This window comes from Lissotriton vulgaris, chromosome 1_1 (assembly GCF_964263255.1).
Source record: "Lissotriton vulgaris chromosome 1_1, aLisVul1.2, whole genome shotgun sequence".
Classification (NCBI taxonomy): Eukaryota; Metazoa; Chordata; class Amphibia; order Caudata; family Salamandridae; genus Lissotriton; species Lissotriton vulgaris.
This window is the reverse complement of record NC_141685.1, coordinates 1393363186-1393387440: the sequence shown is the minus strand read 5'-3', so window position 1 is coordinate 1393387440 and position 24255 is coordinate 1393363186. Positions and strand designations below refer to the sequence as shown.

At 42.3% G+C, this 24255-nt stretch overlaps 1 protein-coding gene across 1 annotated transcript in view; it reads right to left on the bottom strand.

Annotated features, from left to right (window-relative positions):
- Window positions 1-13593: 13593 nt before the first annotated feature.
- The window catches only part of LOC147750566 (hyaluronidase-like), a 123336-nt gene continuing 112674 nt past the window's right edge, over window positions 13594-24255 (bottom strand). The window contains exon 3 of the mRNA XM_086936558.1: window positions 13594-13971. Within this exon, the coding sequence (XP_086792684.1) occupies window positions 13594-13971 (378 nt within the window). The remainder of the gene's footprint in view (window positions 13972-24255) is intronic.

The following is a 24255-nucleotide window of genomic DNA, read 5'->3' as shown; positions in this document are numbered from 1 at the left end:
CAGGCATCCCGCCGCGAGGGGCCATACCTTATTTAATGACTGCAAATAAGCAAAACGACACTAGTACACATGGAAAGGTAGCTAACCTCAAACAAGACAGAGTTGAATTAGAAACACCGGATGAGACAGAATTACACCACAGAATAACTAGAAATCAGACAGATCTAAATGTTTTTGCTAACCTGTTAGTACATTGTGTAGAAACCATTAAAGTTAGTGATTGTTATGTTTGTATGAAATTACCGACCTCAGTAGCAGAAGGAGTGACATATCATCATTTACTACTGACATATGGTATTTCATGTAGTATTTAGCTAGTTTATTTTACAGAACTGGAAAATTACAATATTAATATTCTAATATAGATGTGATCTTTCCTGACATTCCTTTACGCAGAAACATGACCCCTGTCCTTAGCAGTAGAGATTCACAGTTTATGGGTGAATATTTTCTAACAATGAAAACAATAGACATAGCTGAAGCACATAAGGATAACCTAACATGCAAGTTACATGAAGAAGAAAATATATTTTTGAATTTAGTAGAGAAAAGGAGACAGGATTTCCATAGAAGGGCTACTGAACCGAAACCTCAGATACCTAAATGGGCTGAGACTGAAGATTTTATTGCAACTGGCAAGACTCATGATGCTATGCCCCAGGACCTTGAAAAGAAGGGGAAAATCTGTCTCCATAGGTTAAAAACAAAGTATAACAAGGTATTCCTTGGTTCCAGTGAATGTGAACACAACTTCCTAATAATCGGGGTTTGGGGACTAAAAGCGGAACTGATCCAGTATTTCTTGGAGTCTATTATATTTGTGGAAATAAAGCTTATTTTAAGCTGCCTGATCATTGGTATGGGAGTTGCTATTTCGGAATAGTATTCCCAAAGGTATATCATGTTAAAAGAATCACTGGAAGCAATTAAGAAAATAATGGACTAACACAAAAGAAAAGAGCTAGTTTTTCAGAAATTGTAGGAGATATATTCAGTGCATTGATACCTTCAGTGGGGGTAATTCTGAATACACAAAGAATTTGTAAATTATCTACAGTGGTTGATTGCTTATTGACGGATACTGCTGGAGGTTTCTTATTGATCAATACCAAATTCGTTGCGATAAGATCTATGGCTTTGCCAAATCGACTTGCTCTTGACATATTATGGGCAAAAGAGGGCGGAGTCTGTAAAATGTTGAAGGCGCAGCATTGTTGCACTTACATACCTGACAAAAGTATTGAAATTGGGAGCTATGTCAGAAATATTACGAATTTGGAAGAAGATTTGAAACCACTGGAGGTTGATAGTGCTTGGAAGAGGCTAACTGATGGTCTATCTTCCATAGGTAGTTGGTTTCCTAGTGTTGGAAGAAATATTTTAGGTTGAATACTGATGTCAATAATGGGAATAACACTATTAGTATTAATGATAATGATTTGGTGCAAATGCTGCAGAAACAGAAAATGGTATGCGGTGAATGAATAAGGAAGGAAAAGAAAATTTGATGAAATTCAAATTGAGGAACTCAAAGGGATATTTACAAAAGAATGAAATGTTTAAAAAAAGTGAAAAGGGAAATACTAAAGTAATAGAAGAAATTGAAATGGGGAACTGCTAAAGTTGGCATCTGGTTCAGTAATTAGTGATGGCTTTCATACGTAAATAAACTTGCTCGGACTCAATCCTCTCAAAATAACATATAATGAATTACCAACATGTTTTGTGAAATAATAATAATTGCACCACACTACATTTTTGTGTCTAGGGGAAGCTTTAAATGTGCTTTACTAACGAGTAATCCGGGTGTATTAAAATGGCTGCTGAAAACTGGGGGAACTCTTCTGCACATGCATCAACTGCATCTATGTAGTATGATGTCCTTTGCTTTTGGTGGGAATTCTTTGCAGCTGCGCAGTAGTGCCTAAAATGGCTGCTTTGAACCTCACATGCTAATGCATATGCCTCTGCTTGAGTGTTTTGCTAAGCTGCTAATGCAATAGTTAAAATAAAGTAATGGGAATAGAGTAGAAATAAGTGGTATACAGTGAATTCATTTATTTTCGTATTCTAATATGTCCTTCTTTGATTTTGCTATTAGCTCGTATTTGGGCCTGAAGGGTGACTTGTATCACCATCTTGAAATCTGTGTGCGTATGTGTTGGGAGCACTGCAGGACCTCGAGCGGTGACATTGAAAGGATGCCAAGTCCCATCTTACCAGCAGTGCGCTAGAGAACTTTACCTCTTGACCCAAAGAGAGGAAGAAGATTAAAATAAAATGTAATATGAAATAATATGAATGTTGCTGGGAGGAATAAAAGGACATCCAGAGAATCTCCCATGCAGATTATCTTCTTTTATTCTTAAAGTTCAGATCCAATCCCAACCAACGCGTTTCGCCGAGGTTATTTAACACCTCTCGGCTTCGTCAGGGCTGGAAACAATACAAAATAATATGCTCTTACCATATTATACATTCACGTGCATACTTTGAGAAGAGATAGAGCCCCACATGGCCCAGTAGAAAACCCGTGTACGTATTTACACACATAGGGGTGATTACATGCTTGTTCTCAAAAGTATAGCAACTCTTTACTAAAAATGACACAGAAACCAATTCATTAATTTCCAATGCGGAAACAAAATCTGCCTACACCGATTTGGTGAATTTGTTCATGCACAATGCAAGTGGAAAATAAACATCAAGTGAAATTGCTCCCACAATTGCAAAGTCTCTTTAAACATAATACAATATTCATGTTTTACCTTATCTTCAGTTCAAAACTGCCTAGGAGGAGAAACATACCCTTACTTTCAAGGCATGACAGGAAGACCTGCTTGATTAGGTTCAGTTGACAATAATCTTTGTTTCATACCTTAAATTTCTTACTAGGGTGCTTGAACGCATTAATCTCTGCACTTTAGCTAAGCGGAGGGAACAGTATTCTTGCATTTGTGAACTCTAGAATAAAATATACAGCCATGTGTAAACACAACTCATTCTATCTCTATTTGTGCTAAATCTCGGCATTTCCTTCTGTTTAAGACATGTCACATATACACCAATGAGCAGGGTGCTATTGGATAGTATGATTAAACATTGGAAAGTTCTTAAAATGGATAAGATGCTCTCTGATATTGTGGGAGAGAGACCTCAATGTACTTATAGAAGAGGCAAGACCTTAGGATTAATGCTGAGTCCTAGCTACCCAAGAGATGAACAGAGGTTGACCTGGCTGGACGAGCACTCAAAGGGGTTCTATAGATGCGGACATTGTGGAATGTGCAGGTTTGCCAAGGACAAGACAAAGGATTTTCAAGTGTTGAATAGCAAAAAATATGAAATAAGGACTAATATAACATGCAGCACGAAATATGTTATTTACATTATAGAGTGTAAATGCTCGAAAATATATGTGGGTAGCACAATTCGCATGTTGAAAGATAGGGTGAGCGAACACTTGAGAGCGGTAAAGAATAATGACATGAGGTACCCGATTGCAGAACATATACATACATGCAAAAAGCAAGATCAAAGCAAACATTTCAAGTTCTTTGGAATTGATCATGTGGTTATAGATCCTAGAGGAGGTAACAGAGAACTGAAATTGAGGAGGCAGGAAGCAAGATGGATCATGAATTTGCGGGCTGTAGAGGACGGCCTAAATTTTGATCGAGAATTGGAATTTTTTTTGGGTGACTAGTAAAGGTGGTATGGATAAATTGTTATGGTCTTAAATCTTATCATTCAAACATGGTAGCTTATGTAAAAAGATGAGCAGAGAGTACTATGAGCACTATGTAAACAACATTCAACAAATGTTTTATCCATGACAAAAAAATGCTATTCTAGACTCTGAATTTCAATATGAGTGTCTAGTAGATACTGTGCATCCAAACTAGGGATTGTATTAATAATGATGCTGCGTGATTGCCATCTGAGGATTAATGTGTCCTCTTAAAAAAATGTTCATTTTAAAAAAATATGTAAATTCTACAGCTGTATATTTTCAAGTAATTATATTACCCGTTTACTTGAGAGGATCGTAACAGGAAATTATCTCCTAAAATCATGTAATATGATTAGGATGATGTCTTTAGTACTGAAGGACATGCTCTAATATGTTAACAGAATGAAGAATGCGAATTTAGTGAGTTTTCCCCACTCTAAGATGGCGCTCAGTCTATTACTGAGTAAGTCCGCTTTTTATGTTTATGAACGCCACATAATGGGCGTGTGACAGGGCAATGGCGCTGCCTGTACACGGGACGCCGAGTCGAGCAAGGTAAGGGCGCTACAGCAAATAGAATACATAGAAAACAGTGAGTGTTTAAAGTTTCGTAATGGTAACGACGCGCCTCTGATTTAACAGACGAGGGGTGCGGATCAATGAGGGCAGCGGAGTGAACAGATTGCTATTCGGCAGTGGATAAAGAAGTTGGAAGGTATGGAGAATCTCAGTGATAGAGAGCTAAGATCAACTAATACGATCAGACTAAGATCGGGGTGAATATGATGATGGTTTTTATTTACAGATAAGGAGGTTTGGATATTTGGATACAAGACGAGTGGAGTTCGTTTTTGGAGCACATAGATACAAGCGCAGGTGAGGCTGTGACATGTCTTAAACAGAAGGAAATGCCGAGATTTAGCACAAATAGAGATAGAATGAGTTGTGTTTACACATGGCTGTATATTTTATTCTAGAGTTCACAAATTCAAGAATACTGTTCCCTCCGCTTAGCTAAAGTGCAGAGATTAATGCGTTCAAGCACCCCAGTAAGAAATTTAAGGTATGAAACAAAGATTATTGTCAACTGAACCTAATCAAGCAGGTCTTCCTGTCATGCCTTGAAAGTAAGGGTATGTTTCTCCTCCTAGGCAGTTTTGAACTGAAGATAAGGTAAAACATGAATATTGTATTATGTTTAAAGAGACTTTGCAATTGTGGGAGCAATTTCACTTGATGTTTATTTTCCACTTGCATTGTGCATGAACAAATTCACCAAATCGGTGTAGGCAGATTTTGTTTCCGCATTGGAAATGAATGAATTGGTTTCTGTGTCATTTTTAGTAAAGAGTTGCTATAATTTTGAGAACAAGCATGTAATCACCCCTATGTGTGTAAATACGTACACGGGTTTTCTACTGGGCCATGTGGGGCTCTATCTCTTCTCAAAGTATGCACGTGAATGTATAATATGGTAAGAGCATATTATTTTGTATTGTTTCCAGCCCTGACGAAGCCGAGAGGTGTTAAATAACCTCGGCGAAACGCGTTGGTTGGGATTGGATCTGAACTTTAAGAATAAAAGAAGATAATCTGCATGGGAGATTCTCTGGATGTCTTTTTATATGGACTAAGCTGAATTTGGGCTATCACATTTGGAGTGCTTCAATTCTTGTGAAATCCGATTGTGCCTAATCATTTGATTACGCAGCGAGAAGTTGGGTGTTTTCCTCCTATAACTTTGAAGCACCCGTAGAGTCTGTTGTTGTGTTTGGAATAGAGGGTGTGATACTTCTTTAGCGCTTGCATAACTCCAATTAGCACCCGAAGTTTAATTGGGAGGAATAAAAGCATGGGGAAAAAAATTAAGGGTGGGAACTTAGAACAATTAAATCAAAGAAGATGACTTCATATTAGCATGGTGTGATGACCTCTCTCCGTCCCACTGACCAATCGAATGCAGGGAATACACGAATATTGAAACATTGGGGTTGGTACATACCCTGGAAAATGGTATAACTAAGGTAGGCTCAGTCAGTTAGATTGTCCGAATTGTCACAGACCTGTCACTAACCCAACGTATGGTGAAGGAGATCGTGGATGTCGCGGAGCTCAGCGGGTTGGTCGAGCACTCTGAAAGAAGATTCGGGAGATTGCTAAAGGAGAAGACTTTGTCTACCTAGAAAGGGAACAAGAGTAGCACCAGAGAGGGGTGTAACACTGGCGTTGCACTTAGAAGAGGTTACCTGTCCTGCACCTGTCCTGACCTGTTGGCTCCTGATTAGTATGGAGCATTTTCTATCAGACCTTGGCCAGGGGTTGGTCCTCACACCATTGTAGGTAAATATAATTCTGTGTGGTATGTCTTTGTACCGTTTCCCTTTCTCACCTTCATTTAGTCTGTACATGCCCCTTTAAAAAAAAAAAAAAAAGCATGTGTTTTACTATTTAAAAAAAGTTTTCATGTTTGGGGCATTCGATTCTGCAGGCAGCGATAATAAAAGGACTTGATCCAGCAGATCCTCAACTTAACTGTAAGATGATGAAATATTTGATTTCAAATGAAAAACCCAAATTCAGTCTACTTTTAAATGACCTGCAAGGAAACGTTCTGCATGGGTGGTGGCGCACAGGACATATGCCGGTTTAGGTATAAAGGTTGTTATATACTCAATAATGTTTTCCAGTGAAATGGACTATGTAGGATGCTTTTTATTCATTAATGATCGAGGCACTATTTGCACTATGGCACTTTACTGATGACTACTTACTGACAAGTAAAGCGGATTTCACAGTTTGGTAATTATTTTGAACTGTTATATTCTGATGGTATTTATTCTTCATTGATGATTTAGGAAGGCTTTAGTCTACAGTGAAACTGTGATTTTGATGAATTCTGGGTTTTACTCATGTACTATATTTTATATGTTTTTGTACTTGTATAACATTTTTATGGTTTGTATTAACCCAAGCAATACATATTTGTGTACCTTTTCTATCTTTGAGTAGCACAATAGTAGCGGACAACACATTTACAGTTTACATATAAACAAATAGCACAGCACCAAATATAAAAAAATACAATATTCACAGTAATTGCAAGTAATTACAACAATTATCACAACTCACTTGGGAGATGGGGAAAGGTCACTGGGTTGATAACTGGAAGGATGATTTCTCAACCCTCTCACTTGCAGAGGTCTGAATGAGCCCATATATTCACTTTGACTGGTCTAGATACCAAACATGGCAAGGGTCCAGTAGAGGGAACTAGGAAAAGTGGCTATATATAAGAGGGAAATGCTGTATGCTGCAAGGGCCAAGACCAGTGACGGCTTTGCCTCCCTTTCTCAGTACTAGGTATAAAGTTGCCAGACTGCTTGATTTAGACAGTCCATAGTGTTTTGTAAAGTGGTAGGACTTTGTTCAAATAGCATGCAATGGCAAATGCCAGAAAACTCTGCCTGGATGTGACAGACCTCTGGCAAAATATTGTGTTTGCTTTCTGTTGGCTCCATACATAAAGAAGCTTGCAGGTTCACAATATATTCCTAAGGATGTTGTTCCATCACAGAATAGTTCTACAAGTCATGCACTACTTTTGATAACAGAATTTGTTTACCTCAGAAGACCGAGTAATATATTTTCAATTTACAACACCATGATATTCCTGAGGGCTATTACTTCTCTTGGCTCTGTTTTGTTATAGGTCTGTGTGGCTCAGTGTCACAAACTGGGGCAATGCCTCAAACTACAGAAAGCTACAGAACCTTAAATTATCAATGAGAATTGCTAAGTGTCAAAAAGGATGTAATAATTTGTCATTTCTAAGGTCAATATTAGATATGTTTTTTTCAGTTTAGTATGCTCAGTGGAAAAGGAACCAGATAGCTTAGACATCTCTTCCACCTCAACCAGCAAAACTTGGCAAATGTCTTTACCCTGTCCCATTGGTGGAAGATCCACGCGTAGCTTCATGTGTGTCTTCATTCCCTGTATTTCTGAGCTGGTGTCTGTAATGCTGAGTAAATGATGTAATAGAAAGTTAATGTGTGGTCTGGAGTGGAAGCTGTGAGACAGCAACAACAGTTAGATCCTCACATGGTTTCATTGTCCCTTCCACTGTCTCTAAGGCCCAACAGAAAATAAAGACCTGACCTCCTACTTGACCGTGCCTTCCAATCATAACATCACAATTCCTGCTTTATACATTGAAGGTTGATAAATGGAAAGGTTTCCTGGAAAGAAAGGGGGTAAGCAAAGTTATCAGTTCCAGAATCTCACAACCACTTCTCAAAGGCACAATGAATTATTTTTTTGATGTGCTAAACTGGTAATTAGATATCATTAATGGATCGAACAAACAGGCAGAGCACACACAATCAGCATCAGAACTCGCTGCTCATTTGACATCATTATAGGGAAAATACTCCATTGAAAGTTGTGGAGGAGTGTGGCTCAATGGTTAGAGCGGCAGACCCTGATGCAGAGTTCTGGCCCGGGACCAGGGTTCAATTCCCGCCTCGGCGGGTCTTGGGCTCAATTTCCTCAGACCTCACAATTCTCGCCTCGGTGCTTATTCTAATCATGGGCCCCACGCTGCAACTCTGGGCAATAGCTTGCTTAACCTCCACACTGGCCCCAACAGCGCTAGGATGCCTGGCTTCACCCTGGGGGTGCCCAGGAGTGGACACATTACAGGGAAAGCCAGGAAGGGTTCCACAGTGGTATGAGTAATAGCGCCAGGAAACCGCTCGGTGGCAGTGCGCTCTACAAATACATTTACATTTACCTTGTTTGACTGAACTTGTAAGTGCACTTGAAAAGTGAGCTGGAAGTTTATTGATTGTTTTAATGATTTTGCATTACTATACCGTATAATATTTTGCCATATAGTCATAAACATATCCACCAATACAGACCACTGGACCTCCTCACCATCCTGTTCAATGGTATCCACTCCTGTGGAACATCCACTTTTTAAACAGTAGGGAGCCTTGTAAGTGCAAGAAAACAGACTCCTGCCAGTTTAAGAGCACTGGCTGGTTTAGAGGTTGGCAGACTGGTATGCGTAACAAACATGGCGTATATCCAGACCACCTTATTACAAGTGCATTACATCCTAACACTCTTGTATTGAGAGAGACGGGATATCTATCACGTTTGTGATGGAAACTCCATCCGCCAAACTCCAAACCAGGCCTTCAATATAAACACAATGCAAAATAATTATTCGTTTGACTTCCTGTCTCCTGTTTTGCAAGTTTTTGGCTTCTACTGTTCTTGAAAACATCCATAATTATATTTTACTGAAGCACTAAGCAATCAAAATGTATATCAGACACGGTGATGGTGTTCAATGAGCTGTCCCTTCACGCGGTCATGCAGGAAAATGAATACAGACTCTTGATGGGCAGCAAGCAATACATTTTTATTTCTATGGACAATTAATTAACATGATTTGGCAAATGCAGAATAATCATTATCTTGAGAACAAGCCTCCAGATTACTATGATTTGGTTTTTCATCAGAAATGCTTTATTCATACTTGAGGTTCATGCTGGTTTATATAGACTGCACTGGGTTTGGGCAGTTTTGCACTGATGCTTGTAAATATTTGTACACTTTACTTGCACTTTCTGCCTGATGCAAAATTACATTTACATTGACTGATCAGTGTAAAATGTCATTTTTTCACTGCTCAGGTGGTGCACTTATTTTTTAGTGGCTCGTCAGTCGGTGTAAATGTAGTTTTCACACCGGTCAATCAGTCAAAATGTTTCTCAACTGATAATTTGTGCAAATGTCTTTTGCAGTGCCCAATTGGCACACATATTTTTGTACTACCAGTGGGTGCAAATGTACTTTTTGCACTAGTCAGATGATGCAAATATTAACTTTTAATTGATAAGTTAGAGCCTACATAATGGACCCTAAGATAGAGGTTTTTGTTGTCAGGTCTTAGTATTCACCCAGATCCGATATTGATTCTCAGTCTTTGAAGTTCCCTTGTTCTTAATTTGTTATGTTTTAGACAGATTTTAAGGATTGCTGCTAATTTTGTTTAATGAATTTTCTATTGTACTGTGTATTTTATCCTGCTCATGTATAATCGCAATTTTATTTGTCTGTGGCTGTTTTAATTTTTAAGCCTATTTTCCTGCTTTTATGGCCTACTTAGGCCGAATAAAGAAACAGTAATTGATTGATAAGTTAGAGCAAATTACCTCTCTAAGTGTAAATGTTTTTGTACTTATTAGTTGGTGTAAGTGAGTGTTGCACTGGCCACTGAGCGAAAATATTTTCCCACTGGTTAGTTGGTGCACATGCTTTTTTGTGCTCTAATCGAATGATCCTGATGTTTTTGCAGATGGTCAGTTCCTGCCTGTGTTTTTGCAATGCTTAGTCAGCATGACGTAGTTGTGAGGCCAGATGTACAAGGTACAAGGTATTTTGGGGTCACAAAGCCTGTGAGTAATAAAATCCCAGTGTGTGCTACTGCAAAATAGCTTTTTAATATGGCCTTTTACGAGTCAGAAAACTCTTTCCAATTCGGGATAGGGCTTTTGTGGCCCATACCAATTCACAATTAGAAAAGCGTATAAAAGGCATGTTCTTTCCGAATTGCAAAATGATACGGTATGTATCAATGGTTTGCGAAGCAATTGCAGTCACGAGTAACCAATCAGTTACCGAAACATCAAAGGAAGTGGCAAATGATTTTCAAAGTGGAAGGTTCAGCTTGGAATCCTTACCCCTAAGAGAATCCTTTCGAGTGATCTAGTGGGAGCAGGCAGTGATTGTGACCACTGCCTACCCTCCACGAACCGGAAACATCTTCTTTTTATTTTTCGCAGCATCGGGCACTTTAAAGAAAATGGACTGCTTTATTGAAAAAAGAAGCAGGCCCCCATTTTAGAATGCAAATGCAGGGACAGAGATCTGCTGTCTCTTGCAGGCCTCCGTCCCTGCACTGGCAGCCAATAACTGGGGTTCACAAGTTGCGATATACCTAATTGACATGTGAATGTTCAGTGTGCAATGCAACTTATTAGTATGTAAGTCACAATGCAAACTGCATTCCCATTCACAAACGAGTCAGTGTGTAAACTCTGTATCCCTGGTTTGCCAATGGGACTAGTACGTTAGCCTCTTGGGGCAGATTTACTAACTTTTGGTGCAAAGCAATAGAGCAACCAACGTTTCTGCACTGCGCTGCATCAATAGCAGAGTGGAGAACAGCACCTTTTCAACTAAGATATGATGCTGGTCTTCTGTTCCCCTGCTCTTGTGATCTTTTTGCTACTTTGCACCAGGGCCCACACCCTTGCATCTGGTGCACGCCTTCCGTCAAGAATAGCACAAAAACAATGCTTTAATACTTTTCCCATTTTGTGGGTGTGCTGTACAGTGCAGCACACATGCAAGGATTGGTGACGTTACAACGCAGGCTATTACAACGCCTGCTGTTACAACGCGTTTTTTACATCGCATACCACTACAACGCATAGTGCTTTTAAGCGCTGGATAGTGATTTATTTAATTTACTATTCCAACTCCAGTCCCTGTGGATAGTAGGGAAGGTGTTGGATAGTAAATTAAATATATTCCCTATCCTAGAGCGCCCCCCAGCGCAATGCGTTGTAATGGTTTGCGTTGTAATGGTTGCGTTGTAATGGTAGTGCGTTGTAATAAATGCGTTGTAAGTGATGTTTCCCCACATGCAAGGTTGGAAAATGTGGCGAGTTTTAAAACTTGCTCCACTGTCACTGTCTCAAGGTGGAAGTAGGTTTTTGGTGCAAATCCCTGCTTACAAATATTAGTAGCTCTGGATTTGCATAAAAAACATGGGTGGTTGACTGGGAAGATCTATGGTACACTCCCTTGACACTGATGCTGCATCATACTACCTTACACAACTTTCCCAAGTAAATCACAATTTGTGTTAAAAAGTAGATCCCAATATAACATTTAGCGCTGGGTTCGTGTCGCTTTTGTGACGCAAACCCTGCAAGAAAGCCACACAAATTGTTACTTAATTTGAGCCTAGGGCCCACATTCTGAAACAAATCGTGGAACACAGCGCAGCACAAAAAGAGGCTGTGCTGCGTTGTGTGACAGGGGGAGAGCAGGAGAGCACCATATTCACAGAGGTATGGCACACTCCTCCCCTCTACCTAGCGATGGTGCTGATTTCAGTTGCGGTGCGCAGGCACACACTTTAGCGCCATAGTGCTACGGTGCGTTCGTGGGTCTAGCATAAGTTTTGTACAGTAAGGCTACCCCTTCCGGTAAACAATACTATGGCTAGACACGCCTTAAAGGTTTTCCTACTTTGTATGTGTGCTGCCCAGTGCTGCATACAAGCAAAGTTGGAAAAAAAGGAGAAATGAATACATTTCTCCTTTTAATGCCACCTTTTCAGCTGCATTACTTTTGGCTCTATCCTTATCTACTAATGTTAGTAGATAGGATTTAGCATCAAAAAGCATGGGAACACCCATGTACCACCCACACAACTCATCTTGATGCAAAGTAATGCAAAGCAGTGTTTTGCGCTGCTTTGCGTTACTTTTGGGTACCTCCCAGCACAAAACAAGTTTTGCAAAGATAAGTGAATCAGACTAAAAACATTTTTTGCTGGTCAGCGTCACTTTTGTGGTGCTAGGCCAGAGCAAAAAGGGGCATATTCAGAAAAAAATATTATACCGTGGAGCTACTCCAAATTTGGGAGCACCGCACTCCGACATTTTTAAAACCAGGGATGTGCCATTTTCACAAGAAGACGGTGCACCACTGTGTTTCCTCTAGTGCAAAAAAAAAAGCTGCCTTACGCCAGAGCAGGCACCCTTCCGCCATGTTGCAAGGGTGCCTGCGATGTTTATGTGCAAGAAGGGACATCCTCCTGCTCATAAACAATCAATCATGGTGATTTGCTCTTTTCATGTGTGCTGCAGAATGCCTTGCATTGCCATTCTAATGCCTGGTATTTTTTGGTGCTGTCTCAGCCTTGTAAATCTGGGGCAGCGTCAAAAAGCAATGGGTGTTGTAGTGGAACGCCCAAAGCAACATCCATTGCATGCCCCTTTGTTGCATTTGCATCACCCTTTGGTGATGGATTAAACCCAGATCTTTTGACTGGGTGTGAGTGTTTGATTGATTCAGATGCTCCGTCCATCACTACCCCCTTTTGTACCTCTTTTGGCCGCCATAAGTGTGGCAGGGTATGCTCAGACGTGAGTCCCTTGCTCACTTTGCCACTGGATTCAAGCAAGCCGGGCTGAAGACGGCTGGCATGCCAGAAACCGGTCCTCGGAAGCTTGTTTCTGGTCCAGGGAAGACATGGCTTGGCAGTTCAGGCTGGACTGTTCCCATGAGGCACAGGGTCAGACTGATTTGCATATAGCCCTGTCTGAACTGGGGTGGCAAAGTGGGCTAAAGAACGGTGATGGATTAAACCCAGATCTTTTGACTGGGTGTGAGTGTTAGATTGATTCAGATGCTCCGTCCATCACCACCCCCTTTTGTACCGCCTTTGTTGCAGATGACTGTGGTGGAACAGGGCATATTTACATGGTGGCATTAAGTCACGCTAAGTGGCTTAGTGCCACCTTGTAAGTATGGGGAATTGCGCTACGCCATCAGAGCGTCAGAAAAAGTGACGGTCTGGTGCCAATGGGGGCTTGTAAATATGCCCCAATGTTTCAGAATTTCCCCCAAAGCTTCCAAAACAGTGGTGCAGTCTATGCAAATCAGGCAAACATGAACCTTAGCTATGAGAAGTAGTTTATCAGCAGTTTGAATTATACCTAAATTTACAAAATACGCATTACGGCCCACTAATAGCATGCGTTTGCTGATCATGGGTTTCCTATAGCACCAACGGTGATGCAGATGTCTTGGGTAGTGCAGATGGAGAGTTCTGTGGTACTTTTCAGGTTGGCTGCCTTCTTACAGTCACTGCCCTTGTAGCAGTTACACATGAATCGCTCGGCCAGTCTCTGGACCTCTTCTGCGGTTGGCTGGCCAATGACGGAATAGCTCCCAGATGCCTCTGTTTTTATTTCGAAGACCTGTGGATTCAGGTGAAGGTAATCGTTGCTATTCCACGACTTCCTGGCACAGGCTCCTTTGCCCCCACATAGCAGCTCGCTGCACATTTTTGTTGCCAGCGTCACATTTATGATATATGGATTTAATACATCCCTCAAATAGTTGTCAAGATTTTGGCATGTCTCCTGTAAAACAGAAACAATAAGCTCAAATCATAAACTTTTTTTTAACGTGCATCAGTTTCATAAAGCTTTTTAATGAGCAGGAGCAATGTATTTTTGAAAAACGCTCCACATTAGGTAACCTGCCATTTTAAAATTCAGAAGGGTGGATTAGAAAGCATTTTTGACTGGGGCTGTTTTATGTATATGGTCGTAAGTTTAAGGCAGTGCTTGCTCCAAACATCTTTTACCGCCATATTATGAAAACAGGATTCTGGAGGTGATAACGTCTGACGAACGTTCGTGTACATTTGTTGTGTGCCATTTTTTTGTGGTGGTGATGTGTTTTGTGCTGCTGTGTTTTTGGGCTGCATTAATGCACTGTGGTGTGGTCTGTTGTGATTGTGTTGTTGTGTTCTGTATGTTTAGTAGTGTTCTGCCCTGTTATGTTTTAAATATCCTGTTATGTTGCCTTGTGCATGTTATTTTGTAATTTGTTTTTAGTTTATAAACAAATGTGGCCACATTTCCAGCCAAAAGCAGTACATGCTTTCAAAGACCTGTTGGCAGGTTTCCATTTACCGCTTTCTAAGGTGGTACAATATTGCTGGTCATCTTAAGTACTTAAGATACTAGTCAGCTCACAGATGTGGCTGAGAGGGTGTCTAAACTTAGCGCTTCAAGTACTCACTAACTGTGATATAGCCCAGAGAGTGAAAGTTCAGCTCCTGGGACCACTATAAATATGATTAATTATTAATGAAGGCGTTTTGTGAATACCATCTTTATCTTTCGATAACTTCCCAGCTCTCCCGTAGCATGATAAATTATGTAAACCATTTTGTTTTTTTAAGCATTTAATGTATCAGAAATCTTAAGTCTCACTAAAGATGAGTGAGACTCACACATTTGAGGTCGTTTGAGGTCTAACTCTCAGTAGACTAAATGTCACACATGGTGAGAAGGGAAAGAAGCTGATTTCTAAATATGGCTCTGGTCAGAGAACTGCTATATAGCAGCTTCTGGAAGATGTACAGGTTTCCAGAAGCAATTCCACCCCAAGAGAAGGCTCCTAGTAGAGAGATGCTTTGAGCACTTCAGAGTCCTGCTCCACTACTTTTGTAAGCCAGAAGTCCCCCTTAGTAAAGTGATGGCAGTGTTCTGTCAGTTTTTGATGTATATCATTGTTTAAAACATTTCACTATTCATACCTCCTGTGCTGTCAGTCGTGCCAAAGGCCATGTGCATCACTTCCTGTGATGTCATCACATATATTAATTAGTTCTCACTCCTGAGAATTCTCAGTGCCTGAGACCTCTGATATAGCACAAACTTAACTTCAATAGGAATCAGGGGGCACATTGCAGATTTTTTTTTTCTGGAGCAGGCACATCTCAAACATGAGGTGCTGCACATAGAACAGTATGGAAGCTGGAGTCCTGCAGGGGCTGTACTGTAGAAACCAATATGAGTTGCAATAGGGGGTTTAGGGACGTTATTGGAACAGCACACTCAAGAGTTTTTTTATTTTTACATATTTTCAATTTAAAACTTAAGGATATGTAGTGATTGGCCTCATAGCAAAGAATTACTTTGGTCACGTGTCTGCCTCGGTTTCATTTAAGAGTGCACATCACATTTAATTCATACGTTTTGCTCCACACCTTGACAAATGCAAAAAGAACAATTGGTGGGCAGAATGCAGAACATTTGGAACTCCGAAGAGTTCCACATAAAAACATATATCCAATTTCAACTTAACCGACACTTCAAAAAAGAAAATTCTGTTTTCATATAAAGGACAATTCGTGAATACATGTTCATTACACAGAGTGGAGCAGCATAAACACAAAATTAATTTCAAAGTCTGTTCAAATACAAACATTTCAGGGATAGACAAAACAAATTGAACACTTAGGTTTTTAGACGACTTCAATTGTGTTTTGCAAAGATACCTTTAGCATAAAAAGATTGATTGTTTTAAAATTCTAAAAATCAGTAGAATATATACAATAACTAGCAGCATCGAGAAAGAAGAATGAAGTGCGAGTGCTCTAGTATCAAAATCTTAAGATAATAAATACACAATTGCACATAACGGCATTCGTAGCAGCATGTAAGGAGACAAAAGTCCAGATACAGAGCTGTAGCATCAGAATCAAAAGACCCTGTTGAAATGCAACCATAACCTAGATAGTAACGAACATAATAGTGCACTAGCACTTTAATGATTACAACCTTCTAATAAGAAACTACCCAAATGTATTCATTATAAAATTGTGACTAAACGGGGAAACTGAATACTTCTCTAAAATATATTCAAAAATTGTTAAAAAAAGATAAAAATGTAAAACAAACAGTTTCGGAAGGCAGGGCCAGAAGACACATACGGCCTTCCTCAGCTGTGACAATATTGTACCTTAGAAAAATGGGTCTTACATATCTACGTCGTAATGGTTGTAACACGGGACAGACAAATAGGACATGATTTAAGTCCTGTACACATGTGCCACATAAGTGACCATAGTCTTTCCTGCCTTGGAAGACCCTCCCAAGCGCCTGATACAATTCTTAAAGGAAGTAAATTCAGCCGGAGTGGGAAAATTACTCTACGTACTGGAGAGTCCATAGAACATAAGGTTGTGGCTTTTTATAAATACTACTCCCCACTATGAGATCATTATTTTGACGCAGTGCGCACAGTATTGAATCTCTTTTACAAGATACATCAAATTGTTTTCATAATTTTGGTTTTCAAAACTTGTTTGGGAAGACTTTACCTCTTTCTGGTAATTCCTAAAAAGGACGCTATTTCCCTTCAAGGTATCAAAGATTTCTTCACTCAGTGCTACCCGAAAGGGTTCTCAAGACTGTGCAATAATGTATTACTCCATCTTAAGCACGCAGCCATAGAAAACACATAAGTGGAGAGTAACCCAAATTCAAGACGAATCGCTGCTGTAGGTGCTGCGCGATTTAAATGACACATTTGGTACCATATATACCTCTCTACTTTCTCAAAATTCTCCCAGTACTGTTCGACTATTGTTTCACAGGCATAACTCAGCGCTGGAGGTATTTTGCTTTTGTAAACTGATAAGACATGCGCAAAGTGTCTTTTCCCGCAATGCTTATAGAGTCTGCTAATTGGGGAGGCCTGTGAGATTGCCTTGCTTCTGCATTAATCAATATGATCACTACTAGAACATGTACTTTTGAAAATTCTCTCTAAGTACAGATATAATTTAACCAGTGCAAGTTTATCCTTCCCCAAAAACTAGTGCATTTGTTTCCTAACTTGGCATCCCCAATATCTAAAAACCATAATTTTGCTTTTTAAAATTTTTATTTAAAAAAAGTAATCTTCTGAATAACGTGCTAACTCAGCGAGTTATCTTTGGAGTCCGATTGGAGTTAGATCTAATGAAATGGCATCATCCGCACATAGCAGGCAACTCAGCTTCATAGTTCCTAATTTTTGGGGATCCCCTTTACAAGACCCTACCCTGTTCGGCAAATCATTGATGGAAAAGGAAAAGAGAAGAGGGGCCAATAAGCACCCTTGATTTTGTCCATTCTGGTTCTCTATTTTTCTTGACAAGCTCTGAGTTCCATCCATTAGGACCCGGGTCCAAGTGGGGGAATGCAATGCGATGATTAATCTAAGGAGATTCACTGGTATTTCTATAGTGGTCAATTTTCTTTACAGCGTCCCCCAGTCAACCCGGTCGAAGGCCGTGGAGAAGTCTATGAAGGCTGCATATAACGGCATACCCCTGTTCATTGGGTATTTTCCGATTAACGTTTGCAGGGCTGTTATATTGTCATGGGTACCACTGTGTTTGCGGAACCCGGCTTGCTCTACAGGGACTAAGCTGTTTCCAAAAGGTCAGTCTTGAAGTTGGAAAAGTATGCGCTTGTCGAACAGTTTTCTGGTTGCATCCAGCAGTGCGATCTGTCTAAAACTTGCATGGGAATTTTTTGGTCCCTTTTTATATAGTGAGACCACTATACTACCCTTCCAGGACGACGGAATGGTCCCATATGTGTAACAATAAACTGTGCCCATGCTGCACTGTCCTGTTTGACTATAGCTATTGGTAAATTTTCAGAACCCATCGCACCTGGGTAGCTTGCCCCTTCAATGTAACCCTCTAGTTCATTGCATGAGGGGGCGCCATATTTGCTCCCCACCAAGGAGTCAATGACCAAGTCTAAACTCCACCCTACCAAGGGATTTTTAGCATATAACTGGGAAGTGTATGTAGTCCATTTTTCATCGGACATCGAAATGGGTTTTGCCTTAGTTCTGCCATCTCAAAACTTGGCTACTAATGCCCAATATTTACGTGTATCTCCGGTCTGTGCAACCTCTCTTCATTTTATCCAGTTTGCATCTTCTCCCCCTCTATGCACGGATATCAATTTTCCTTTTCTTACCTGCTTCAATCTAGTAATTTCCCTTTGTCTAGTCATTAACGACTGCTTAAATTGTTTCCTTATTAGGCCATTATTCTCACAGTTCAGTTTTTTTTATCTCCCAAGGTATCTGCACTAAAGGCTTGATGCTGCAGGATTGCTTATTACTTCCAAACAATCCAATTAGACCCAATATCCTCTCAAATTTGGAAATGGGATCTTCCTGACTAGAGCCAGGATGCACACTTTCATAGATTCTCCTAAAATATGAGAGGTTTTTGCTGGACCAAAAGGTACGCACATTAGTTTGATTATATAGAATGCTATCATCCCTTTGATTACAGATTTTAGTAGCTCGAGTTCCATGTAAACATCTACTAATAGAACACCATGATCACTCAAGTTTGTAGGCAGTATCTTGAATTGCGTACATGCCCCAAACAAGTGGTAGAAGACCGCCATATTATCGATCAGTGAGTGTCCATTTGCACCGTGAAAAGTAAAAAAGGTGGGAGAATCATCTGGGAATCTGCCATTCAACAGTACAAGATCACACATTATCAGATTATGCAAGAGAGACAGGCTCGCCTACCTGATTAAATATGGCTAGGTAATAAGGGTTCAGGGATGGACCATACATCCTCCAGCTCAGAGTTAGAAAAAGCCATAGAGGATGAGTTTGAGAATTTAGCATTAAAATCACCCACCATAAATATAGATGTGTACTCTTCGGAGATACTAGTCCTGTCCACAAAGGAGAAAATAGATTCAACCAGTGAATCTGAAGTTCTCAAAGGTGGAATGTATACATTTGGCAAGAATAATGATACAGTTTGACCTCTTGTACCTTTACCCAACCTAAGTTTCACACCCATACAAAGCTTAGAAGGATGGGGAAAAACACAGGATTCCAATTTACAGTGCAGCCAAGTAAGGTGGCTAAGCTACCACTAGCATGACCTTTAGCCGAAGGCTTTGCTGAGCTACAGTATACAAAAAAGTTTTCAAAGTGGAAGTCCACGCAGCTCCATGTTTCTTGGAGACAGGTTATTTTAGGATCGTGTGCTAATAGGGAATTTAACTTGAATCTGGAATTTCCAACACCAGATATATTCCAGGACAGTATTTTACCCAGTTGGTTACCTACGCAGCATGGGCACGTTTGCCTTTTCTTTTGAGCCATTTAGTGAGCCAGCTACCCAACTCCACTGTGCCACATCCTCATCCCCTATGGGCTTGAGGGAACTTTTAACCTCGGGTCCTTTGATGTTAATCCCTCTTTTACCTACAATGCTATTCACTAATATGTTGATGTCTTTTGGATTTATGGCAACCTTTGTGTTGGGAAACCTACTACCTTGTTCCTAATATTTAATCCTATTAGATTCAAGTTGGGACACCAAAGGATCCACAAATGGAAACACATTTACCCTTTTTTTCCTGAAGTGATCAGCATTAGCCAATACTAGCATTTCAATTATCCCTGAACTGAATGTGACTCTGGTATTTGGGGAACTGCTGCTAAGATCAAAGTAGACCAGCTTGATGTCTTTACTTGTGACTAATCTTAAGACATCTATTTATGCTAATAGCTGCAGCAGACAGCTTCTGTTAAGGAGGGCTAAATCAGTATCAAACAGGGAAGAAAAAGTCAAAATTTCAGTTGCTTGCTCAAATCTGTGTCTGACATCTGTGTTAGCACTTGATGCAGAAACCCTCACAGTGCAAAGAGCAAGGTTGGAACCCCCCTCATGAAACCTCCCTTGGCCGGGCTCAAACCGTACTGGGAGCGTACCGGCCCAGAAGGAAGGAAGGAAGGGACATTATCCTTGGGCTGTCCTATGTCTGGCACAGCAGCGTGAGTATGTACTCTTAAGTTCACTGAGTTATGATCTTTCCCAGTTCCTAGGTGCACCACATCCGAGTCAATATGAATTTTAAAGTTCTCCCATACATTTACTGCTCCTCCCACATTCGATTTTAGGGTCCTTCTATCTTCCTGCCCTTCTTGTACCCCCAATTCCTTCCAATAGGGGTCAGATACTATGGGGGAGGATTTATGTCATCAAAAGCTATAATTTTAGTATCCTTCACACTTTGAGGCGGGTTTAAGATATTTGGCTCCTCAAGTGCCGTCGGAAATTGCAATCTTTTTAGCTTCCATTTTGGAATGCGCCGAATCCTATTCACCTTCACCCTCCGACCTTTTGGACCAATGCTTTCTTTCAGAGGGGCAACCTCCCCAGGGAGAATAGCATCTGAACGGTCAGTGTGCTGATTATTGTGGGGACAGTGGGCAATGATTCAATAGTACGTGATACGTTCGTTTTCCCTTTTATAAAAATGGGGTACACATGAAATTGGTTCAAAGGTGCAATTGCGTATGTATTATCTCTAGGACTAGTAAAAGTAGGGTCTCCTATGTATTGTTTTTCAGGGACAGTGCATACCGGGGGACTACCTCTAGTCGGAGGATCATTGTAAACTCCCCTATCTCCTTGAACCTCAGTCTGAGTTCCCATGCTAGACACCCCTAAGTGCGTCTGGTAGGCATGAGATTTTACATCTATGACCTTTTCAAGCTTACTTATACTGAAATCAACAGGATTCAGCTGCTGGACCCCTATTAAGATTGGTGAGGGGACATCCAATATATGATCAGAGTTCATGGTGGTTTTCACCAACAAAGATAATATTCACAAAAGGATCCTCTCTAAACCATAACATATTTCGAGATATCCCCTCCTCACCAATCTATTATCTTCTGCATTTAATTCTTGCATAACTCTGTGAACCTCTTTATCTTGCGACGCACCTGTCACCTGTAGATTAGACAGGTCTAGAGTGTTTGCACACTGTACACAATAGAGGGGGTGCTACTGTACAGAATTGGCATACGGTGACAACTAGTGTGAATGACAGATGGGAGTCTCTGCTCCTGCTTCCTGGAAACTGGCGTTTTCAAATAGGTTGCCAAGACTTTGTTTTTTTCTAGCGGTATGGCAATATTCAGCAAAGTATAATCCTCCAAGTCCTCAAATTCAAGGCTACAGTCTACAGTCTGTGGCATTTGCTGAGTCATTTTGGGGGAGAGATGACCAGAGCAACACTCAGTGTTGCTCAAAAGATTACATTTACCATCCGAGGATACGGGCACTGCTGGCAAGGACAACTCCCTCTCAAGAGATATTATTCCAGGGGGGGGCATGGCTAACAAGCCACCATGGCGGACGGAGTCTGTTAGAGCTCCGGTGCCGCCGGGAGAAGAAACATCCTGCTAGCCGCGACGAGGGGTCGCTCAGCCACACCGGAGACTGCACCCTGCTTCAGAAGTTCCCCGCTCACCTTGCTGCAAGTTTGAGAGGTTTGGAGGCAAGGAGCCCTGAAATACGTCGTGAGGGATCCTGCGGCCTGGCGCCGCGCTACAAGCCGGGACATCGAGTGCGGAGAGAGCCCAGGGCGCCGGACAGGACGGACTGCGGCAGGGAAGGGTGCCCTGCGCCGGGGGTCGACTCCTGCTGCGGACACCCCGCCCGCCTCGATGTAGGTGGTAGAGGCTGAGGTACCGAGAATCTGGGGACCTGAGGAGGAGAAGGAGGAACCCGAGGCCTGGCCCCTGGATACAGACCGGGGCCTAGAGTACGGGCTGAACCCGGAACGCTGAGGGCGGCCTGGCGCTGTAGGGAGAGCTCGCCTGCAGCACAATTCTGGGCGCCCCGCCGCTTAATAGCGGGATAAGCGGCAACATGGCCCAGAAGGCCCAACACTCCTGACCCCGGCTCCTGGACGCCTGGGTGAGGTCGCCGGAGGTGCGGGGCTGACGCCCGGAGGTGAGAGCTACTGGGAGGAAGCCCTAAGCCGGTTCCACACACTGAGGCCGATGACCGGGGATGACACGGAGGTGCCGTAGAGTCCACTGCTTGGCGCCGCCGACCCCTTCCCCCCCCCTCCTCCTTCTGTTCCCTCCCCCCCCTCCTCCCCATTGACATTGCGAGACTGGGGTGCCGGGAAGACAACGCGGACCCTGATTGAGGCTGAGAGCGTGGTGCAGGCAGTTACATTTGCCCTGAACAGGAGGAGGGAGATCAATACGGGGGCGCTGATATCCTAGGAGCGACCACGTCAAAGACATAGGGAATACAGAGGCTCGGCGGGGCGGAAACCCGGGAGGCGAGCTCACGGCAGGTGGGGGGAGAGCACTCTGCGACGTGTTCCCGGCAACACACGGACCATCAGACACTGATCATGGTGCGGAAGGGCCTGAAGGCTACAGACGGCAGGGATGGGGCGTCTGCGGGAGCCAGTCTGGATGCAGACCCAAAGGGCTCCACTCCACTGACACTAACCTCAACCCTCTCGGATACCCAGAGAGACGACAAACTAGATTTAACACTCAAAGAGATCAGGGACTCCTGAGTTGCGATGGAGGCACAAATGGTCACCCTCACCACTAATCTCTCCTTGCTCAAGGATGATCACGGGAAGCTGGCGGATAAAGTCAAAGACCAGGGACTGACACTGGCGGACCTTGCCCCGGCGGTGGCGGACCACACGGACTCCATTCACCAAACCCAACACCAGGTGAAAACCCTGATGGAACGCGTGGAGGATGCCGAAGGGCGCAATCGATGCAACAACATCCGCGTCATTGGCCTTCCGGAATGCAGCGAGGGACCCCACGCGAAAGAGTTTATGGAGAAGTGGTTCCGGGAGAATGTCGCCGACGAGGGGCTGTCGCCGTTCTTCTGTGTAGAAAGAGCTCATAGGATCCCTACTGGCCGACCGAGACCGGGACAGCCACCGCGACCATTGATTGTTAAGATTCTGAATTACCGCGACAGGGACATGCTACTCAATCAGGTCCGAATAAAATCCGTCATAGAGTATGAGAACAAACGTATCTCACTGTATCCGGACTATACCAACCAGGTGCAGAAACAGCGATCCTCTTACTATGCTGTAAAGAAGAGGCTCCAGAGAGCCAAGCTCCGCTACGCCCTGCTCTTTCCTGCGCGCCTAAAGGTGATACATGACAACAAAACTTACTTTTTTTAAAGCCCCACGGATGTGGAAGAGTGGATGGAAGTGATGGATACTGAAGAACATCTGGACTCGGCGCAAGGATCACCGGACAATGGATCTAAAGAAGGCTCAGCTCACGGAAGGGCCGGCTCCGACACTAATAGTGAGGACCCGGGACGGCGCAAACCCACTGCCCGTCAACAGAAGCAAGGACAAGAAGAGGCTGTAGCAGCGGTGGGCTCTTTCAGAGAGGGATGAGAGACAGTCAATATGGACACTGAGGATAGCACGGTACATTCGGACTCAGACAATAGTGTGGTGCTGTTCCCAACTGTGATGCCCAGATCGGCAGAGGAGCTTCTAGACAATGCCCAAGAATAACTCCTCCAATGGACAGGACCTGGAGCCCCAGGTCACACTGGTATCCTTTTATGTGTAAACTGTTGGTACAGCAAAGTCGTGAGATATTGGGGGTAACTACAAGCGAGGCACATGTATTTTCTTATTGTCGATGTATAACTCAAGATGCCAAGTTGGGGAGGACAGGGGCTTCTCTTATGTATTGTTCCTGGGATGGGAACTGTATACTTCCTGAACTTCTCCCCCGTGAAAAGCCGCTGTCAGCACTAGTTGGCTCTAAAGGTAACTCTCCCGGCAGCGCCGTTGAGCCGGCGGCGGACATAAGTATGGCTCTTTGGACACGGCCCACGCTAAGCTGACCCCCCACAAGCGTATGCACCGTAATTTTTTTTGCTATGTTTCAATGTTTACTGTTTGGCACAGCAAAGTTCAGAGGCTGCGCCTCCAGAGTTGGGGTTTGGGATAGGGAGGGAACTGTCTCCTGGTTGACACTGAGGACATACACAC